Here is a 7,877-nt window from a genome sequence, read left to right as displayed (position 1 = left end):
ACAAAGTTAGGTAGGGTAGTAAATAGTGAGGAGGACTGTAACCAACTGCAAGCAGACATACACAGAATGGTGGAATGGGCTGACATTTGGCAGATGGGTTTCAATGTGGATAAGTGTGAAGTGATACACTTAGGGAGGAAAAATGATAGGAGGCAATATAGACTTGGTAGCTCAATCTTAAGGGGGTGAACGTACAAAGAGATCTGGGTGTTCAAGTAAGTGAATCATTAAAGGTAGCGGGGCAGGTAGATAAGGCAGTAAAAAAGGCATTTGGTGTACTGAGCTTTATTAGTAGGGGCATAGAGTATAAGAGTAAGGGTTATGGTTAGTCTATACAAAACACTGGTTAGGCCTCAGCTGGAATACTGCGTCCAGTTCTGGGCACCTTACCTCAGGAAGGATATTAGAGAATGATACGACAATGATACCAGGAATGGGGAACCTTAGCTATGAGGACAGGCTGGAGAAGTTAGGACTTTTCCCATTAGAGCAGAGAAGGTTACGCAGAGACCTGATAGAGGTCTTCAAGATCATGAAAGGTTTCGACAGGCAAGATAGGGAAAAGCTGTTTCCGCTGGTAGGTGTGTCTGTGACTCGTGGTCACAGTCTTAAGATATCTACCAAAAGAAGCAGAGGGGAGGTTAGAAGAAATTCTTTTCACTCAGCGAGTTGTTCAAATTTGGAATGATCTGCCCGAAAGGGCAGTGAAGTCCAATTCGATAACAGCTTTTAAGGGAGAACTGGATAGGTATCTGGGGAAGGCAGGTTTGCAGGGTTATGGGGAGAACGCTGGTGATTGGAGTTAGTGAAAGTGACTTACTCTGTCAAAGAGCCGCACAGACTCGATGGGTCGAATGGCCTCCTTTTGCGCCGTAACATTCTATGAATCTATGAATTCACTTCTGTGGAGCGCTTTGAGACGTCTAGAAGACGTGATAAGGCACTATATCAAATGCAAGGATTATTATTAGCTGTCAGAGCTGGATGTTTACGAAGGATATTTCAGGAATCTATACTCGTGTGAAGGATCTCTATTGCTTCTCTAAATTGGGTTAGATTGCAGACATGAATTCTTTTCATTCCAGCCTGTGATACTAACTTAAATTAGAAATGAAGAGTTTATTTTAAAATGATCTCAGTTCATATTACCAGTGACAGGTTCAACACAAGTATATGGCCTGCATTAATATTTTTATTCATCTTTACCAAATTGTTTATGCTGAACACACTTGTGGTATCTCCATTATTAAAATAGGTTCGCCAGCTCAATACACTTGCTGATCAAAGTATGAGCATTTGATGGGAGAATCTGCCTCCCATTGGAATCAATTATTTCTGATAAATCATTCTTTTCCACAGAAGTTCATTGGAGTTGTGGCATAAATCAGGGTGGTTCAACCTTTTAACTGCTGAGGACCAGATGCCCTATTTGAGTAAAGTCCCTGGGCCGCAGAAGCAATATTTTTTATGTTTCCCTCCCATAGACATTGCATTTAAGGGTTATGGAGGGAAAGGGTGGCACAGATGAAATGGAGGGAAGGAGTGGCCGCATCCAGCCATTGGCCGCCAGTTGGACCACCATAAATCAACTGAAGCTAAACCATTTTAAGGAGTGATGTGTTATTAAACAGCTGATAATTATCACATCACCCAAAACGCAGTCAAATAACTCAATAGGTATCATTGACCTTTGGAGGGTTAACAGAGCTAGTGATAAATACTGACCACTTTTGATTCCATTGCTTTAGTTGAACTGGTAATCATTGCTTGCGATAATATCAAATGCTGCATTTTTCTCCCCAATGACTGGAATTCTAATTTCAAATTTCACTTCGTCCGGAGTGAGGCAAGGCCAGAATGTGAGGGAATTTGGTGAGAGTGGGAATTGCTGCTGTGAGTGTCATGAAAACTGCTATCATGAGTACATAACCCAATTTGTTGTTGTTATTCAAGTCTTGTAGTAGTTGTTGTGGTTGTTTTAAGTCTTGTGTTATTTAAAATTGCTGATTACATTGGTCTTGTGGGGTAACTTTACAGGGAGCAGCTGTAGCCAATTAAGCCGAACCAATAACAAATAACTTATTGATTAAATTAACTTATTGATTAATCACTTGTTTAGGTGTTAATTCCGAATCACTGCTGAGCAAATCAGAAATGGGTTGCACCCAGAAAGTATAAATAGGAGATAGCTGCGAGAGCCTCACTTGAGCTGAGAGCGAGCTACGTCTGGAGTGAGGCCAGAGTGTGAGGGAATTTGGTGAGAGTGGGAATTGCTGCTGTGAGTGTCGTGAAAACTGCTATCGTGAGTACATAACCCAATTTGTTGTTGTTGTTATTCAAGTCTTGTAGTAGTTGTTGTAGTTGTTTTAAGTCTTGTGTTATTTAAAATTGCTGATACCATTGGTACATTGGTCTTGTGGGGTAACTTTACAGGGAGCAGCTGTAGCCAATTAAGCCGAACCAATAACAAATAACTTATTGATTAAATTAACTTATTGATTAATCACTTGTTTAGGTGTTAATTCCAAATCACTGCTGAGCAAATCAGAAATGGGTTGCACCCAGAAAGTATAAATAGGAGATAGCTGCGAGAGCCTCACTCGAGCTGAGAGCGAGTTATGTCTGGAGTGAGGTCAGAGTGTGAGGGAATTAGGTGCAGAGGGGGAAGTGGGGGCAGGCTATATATCTTTGTATCTATATAAAGTTTGTGAAGATGGTGTGGCAGGTAAACTGTGAGGTCTGTCACATGTGGGAGTCAATGGAGGGCGCCTTAAGTCCGGGCGACTTCGTCTGCCGCAAGTGTCTGGAAATCAGAGAGCTCCAGCTGAGAGTAGCTGAGCTGGAGTCTCAGGTGGAGATGCTGCGCAGCATTAGGGATGGAGAAAACTTCCTGGACAGCTTTATCCTGGAGCCGCACACTCCCCTGAGTCCCAAGGAAGAAGAATATAGCAGCGACGGACATGACTGGGTGACAGTCAGGCGGGCAGGCAAGTGTTCCCGAAAGAGAGGGGCTGAAGAATCCCAGACTTTAGCCTTGTCTGACAGGTAAGAAATATTGGCAACCTATGTGGACAAGGAAATCTGCGAGGAAGACGGGCAAACTGACCCCAACACCCCTGTGCAGGAGGTTAAAAATGTAATTCTTTTTGGGGATGAGACAGTCGGGAGGACTGATTTTCTGTAGTCGTAGCAGGGAGACAAGAAGACTGTTGTCTTCCTGGGGCCAGGGTGAAGGATGTCACCGCCGGGCTGGAGATAAATTTGAGGCATGAGGGAGAGGATTCAATCGTAATGGTACATTTAGGGACCAATGACATTGGTAGGACCAGTAGGGACGAGTTAAGGAGTGAGTTCCGGGAATTGGGAATTAAACTAAGCAATAGAACTTCCAAAGTGATGATATCGGGACTGTTACCTGAGCCAGGAGCTAATTGGTACAGGCAAAAGAAGATCATAGATCTGAATGCCGGGCTAAAAGAGTGGTGCGGAGAGCAGGAATTCCAATTCATGGGCCACTGGCACGAGTATTGGGGAAGATGGGAGCTTTTCCAAAGGAATGGGCTCCACCTAAATAGGGCTGGGACAAATGTCCTGGCTACGCGAATAAATAGGGAGGTAGAAAGGGCTTTAAACTACTAAGGGGGGGGGAGGTAAAAACATAGTAAAGTATAGTCCACCACAGTTAAACTTGAGATCAACAAAAGCAAGAGAGCAGATTAACAAGGGAGAAGAGCAAAGTGTGTCAAGCCGGGAAAGGAAGTACAGTGATAGAGTGCTGGTGAATAGGGTTAATAGCCGGAAGTCAGAATTAAGGCGCTATATCTGAATGCACGAAGCATTCGTAACAAGATAGATGAATTAGTTGCACAAATAGAGACAAACCGGTATGATCTAGTAGCCATCACCGAGACATGGTTACAGGGTGATCAGGGATGGGAACTGAATATTCCCGGCTACGTGGTATATAGGAAAGATAGGCGATGTGGTAAACGAGGAGGGGGAGTGGCCCTGCTAATAAAGGATGGGATAAAAACAGTAGAGAGGAAAGATTTTAAATCTGAAAAGCAAGATGTAGAGTCAGTATGGGTAGAGATACGTAACTTCAAGGGGCAGAAAACTATAGTGGGAGTAGTTTATAGACCCCCAAACAGTGGTCAAAGTATCGCTCAAGGTATAAATCAAGAGATTAGTGGAGCATGTAGCAAAGGAAAGACACTAATTGTGGGTGATTTTAACCTGCACATAGACTGGGACAACCAAATTGGGAAAGGTAACATAGAAGAGGAGTTTATAGAATGTATTAGAGATAATTTTCTAGATCAATATGCTGAGGAGCCGACCAGGGAACAAGCCATATTAGACCTTGTTTTGTGTAATGAAACAGGGCTGATCAGCAAACTGGAACTTAAGGCTCCTCGAGGGCAAAGCGATCATAATATGATGGAATTTAGCGTTAAGTTAGAGAGGGAAGTAGTTAAGTCTGAAGCAAAAGTCTTCAATTTAAATCGAGCCAACTTTGCTGGTATGAGAGAGGATTTAGCCAGAATAAACTGGGAGACTAAACTTAAAGATTTGACGGTAGACCAGCAATGGCAGACATTCAAGGAGATAGTGCAAAATTCCCAACGAGCACATATTCCTTTGAGGAATAAGAATGCCATGGGAAAGGTGGTGCAGCCATGGCTAACTAGAGCAGTTAGGGAAAGTATCAAATCAAAAGAAAAAGCCTATAAAACAGCGAAGATGAGTAGTAAACCCGAGGATTGGGAGAACTTTAGGGAACAACAGAGGAGGACCAAAAAATTGATCAAGAGGGAGAAAATAGATTACGAGGGCAAACTAGCAAAGAACATAAAAACAGACTCCAAGAGTTTTTACAAATATATAAAGAGGAAAAGGCTAGCGAGGGTGAATGTGGGTCCATTACAGGCAGAGACCGGAGGAATTATAATAGGGGACAAAGACATGGCAGAGTCATTAAACAAGTATTTTTCTACAGTCTTCACCGTAGAAGACACTGGAAACATACCAAAAATAGAGGACCAAGAAGACAATGTTAGCGAGCAACTTAGGGAGATTAACATTAGTAAAGAGATGGTTCAAGGTAAATTGTTGGGTCTTAAAACCGATAAATCCCCTGGACCGGATGGCCTGCATCCGAGAGTTTTAAAGGAGGTGGCTACTGAGATAGTGGATGGCATGTCTATAATCTTCCAAAAGTCTGTGGATACTGGAAAAGTTCCCATTGATTGGAAGATTGCAAACGTAACTCCACTATTTAAGAAGGGTGGGAGAGAAAATAGGGAAAACTATAGACCAGTTAGTTTGACGTCAGTTGTAGGGAAAATTCTTGAGTCCTTAATAAAAGACGTAGTTATGGGATACCTGGAAGACCATAAAAAGATTAGGCAGAGTCAACATGGCTTTACAAAAGGGAAGTCATGCTTGACTAACCTTTTAGAATTTTTTGAGGATGTATCTAGCAGGTTGGATAAGGGGGAACCAGTAGATGTGGTATATTTGGATTTTAGGAAGGCATTTGACAAGGTGCCACACAAAAGGCTGTTACTCAAGATCAAGGCCCACGGGATTAATGGGAAAATATTAACATGGATAGAAGAGTGGCTATCGGGTAGAAAGCAGAGAGTAGTGATAAACGGATCATTCTCGAATTGGCAGAATGTAACTAGTGGAGTGCCACAAGGATCAGTGCTTCGCCCTCAGCTATTTACCATTTACATCAATGATCTGGACGAGGACGTTGAATGTAATGTGTCTAAATTCGCGGATGATACTAAACTTGGTAGCAGAGTGAGCTCTCAGGATGATGCAAAAAGATTGTGACAAGATATAGATAGGCTCGGGGAGTGGGCGAGTAGGTGGCAGATGGAATTCAATGTTAGCAAGTGTGAAATTATTCACCTTGGTAGCAAGAATAAAAGAACAGATTATTTTCTGGAAGGGGAGAAGTTAGATAGAGTTAGTATTCAAAGGGATTTGGGTGTCCTTGTACACCAGTCCCAAAAAGTTAGTTTGCAGGTGCAGCAGCAACTAAGAAGGCGAACGTTAGCGTTCATCTCGAAAGGTTTAGAATATGAGTAGGGAAGTCTTGCTGCAACTGTATAGGGCTTTGGTGAGACCGCACCGAGAGTGTTGTGTGCAGTTTTGGTCCTTATTTAAAAAAGGACAGACTTGCCCTGGAGGGGGTGCAGCGTAGATTCACTCGGTTAGTTCCTGGGATGAGGGGACTGACCTATGAGGAGAGGCTGAATAAACTGGGGCTGTATTCTCTGGAGTGCAGAAGAATTAGGGGAGATCTTATTGAAACTTATAAGATTCTTAAAGGGCTGATAAAGTAGACACTGAGGGTCTGTTTCCCCGGGAGGAGAATCTATAACCAGGGGTCACAGTCTTAAAATTAAGGGTCAGCCTCTTAAAACAGAGTTGAGGAAACATTTCTTCACTCAGAGGGTAGTGAACTTATGGAATTCACTGCCCCAGAAGGCTGTAGATCTCAGTCCTTGAACATTTTCAAGGCTGAGACTGTAGATTCTTGAAAAATAGAGGGATTAGGGGATATGGGGATAGATAGGGCAGGTAATCAGAGTTAGGTGAGAAGATCAGCCATGATCTTATTGAATGGCGGAGCAGGCACGAAGGGCCAAACGGCCTGTTCCTAATTCTTATGTTCTTATGTTCTTAAATTGTCAGGTCAATCTGCTATCACAAGAGCCACAAGATGATGGCTCAATTTTGCATTTAGTTCCTTGGCCCCCAATCCATTCTGTTCTCTCCTGGATTTATAGTTGCCATTTATGGTTGCCATCATTCAACATTCACTGAAAAGCTAGTGTAGCCAGCCATTATCTCCAACATCAATGCTACAGTCTGTGGAGTCCTGTAGTGTAGATCAATCACCTCACAAGCGAGAGACCTGGGTTCGATTCCCGGGCAGGGTGAAATGTTGGGCAAGTTTCCTTACTTCACATGCCTCTGTCTTACAAGCTATAATGGGAACCCAGTTATTAGTTGATTGGCGGCTCGCTTTTCCGGGGGTAATAACCCCTTCAAAAAAATTAATGAAAAAAAAATTTGGTCACTCAGTCCATGACTGTTTGCGGGACACTGCTGTGTGCAATTGGCTGCCGCATTTCGCCTACAACATATGCAGTCAATTCACTTGACAGTATGTTTGTTCTGTGAAGCGCATTGAGGCGTCTCAAAGATGTGACAAAGTGCTATATCCAATACAAGGATTATTATTACATCTCAATTGGTTAAGAAGATGAGGTATTTTTACCAGGATATCAAAAAGGGCTAAGGTCAGAAGCTCGGAACAGCAAGATGGAAAGAGTAGGAGAGAAGATTCAATAATTCAAAAAGTAACACTAAATTTAGCTTTTAAAAGACTGTAGATGGGAAAGGAAAGACCCAAGAAGTCAAGGAGTTCACACTGTTAAAAGATTATGGGAAAGAGTTAAAGGTGGTGAAATGAGTATTATTTCAACACAGTGAAAGAATAGCTTGATGCTGCAATGGAAAGATGTTAAGGTAGGTATTCTGGAAGAATGAGATAAGATCAAACGTATGAAACAGGCTACCTAGGGGAGCTCCCAGAAAGTGTCAATTCATTCAAGCACAAATTAGATAGATTTCTGTTAGAAAATAATATCTCAGGATACAATATATAGTTTAAGACACGACATGTCATGTGACTGGAGTGGTGGAAGGCGAACTAGATGGACCTTGGGCTTCTTTCGCCGAGCAAATTCTTAGGTTCTTAACATATAGCAGGCTCAGTGAGGAAATGACTGAACCCAAAATAGCTCAAACTAGGCAGAAATTGTGAATTGGGCCCAAGGTACAAATAATTCAGT

General features: G+C 42.4%; 1 protein-coding gene across 1 annotated transcript in view; it reads left to right on the top strand.

The window, feature by feature from the left end:
* Nucleotides 1–2,713: 2,713 nt before the first annotated feature.
* Nucleotides 2,714–7,877, top strand: part of LOC103186772 (DNA replication fork stabilization factor DONSON) — a 46,263-nt gene continuing 41,099 nt past the window's right edge. The window contains exon 1 of the mRNA XM_042333980.1: nt 2,714–3,045. Coding sequence (XP_042189914.1) covers nt 2,714–3,045 — 332 coding nt within the window. The remainder of the gene's footprint in view (nt 3,046–7,877) is intronic.

Source organism: Callorhinchus milii, unplaced genomic scaffold, assembly GCF_018977255.1.
Source record: "Callorhinchus milii isolate IMCB2004 unplaced genomic scaffold, IMCB_Cmil_1.0 Scaffold4, whole genome shotgun sequence".
NCBI lineage: Eukaryota > Metazoa > Chordata > Chondrichthyes > Chimaeriformes > Callorhinchidae > Callorhinchus > Callorhinchus milii.
This window is presented reverse-complemented; position numbering and strand designations above follow the sequence as displayed.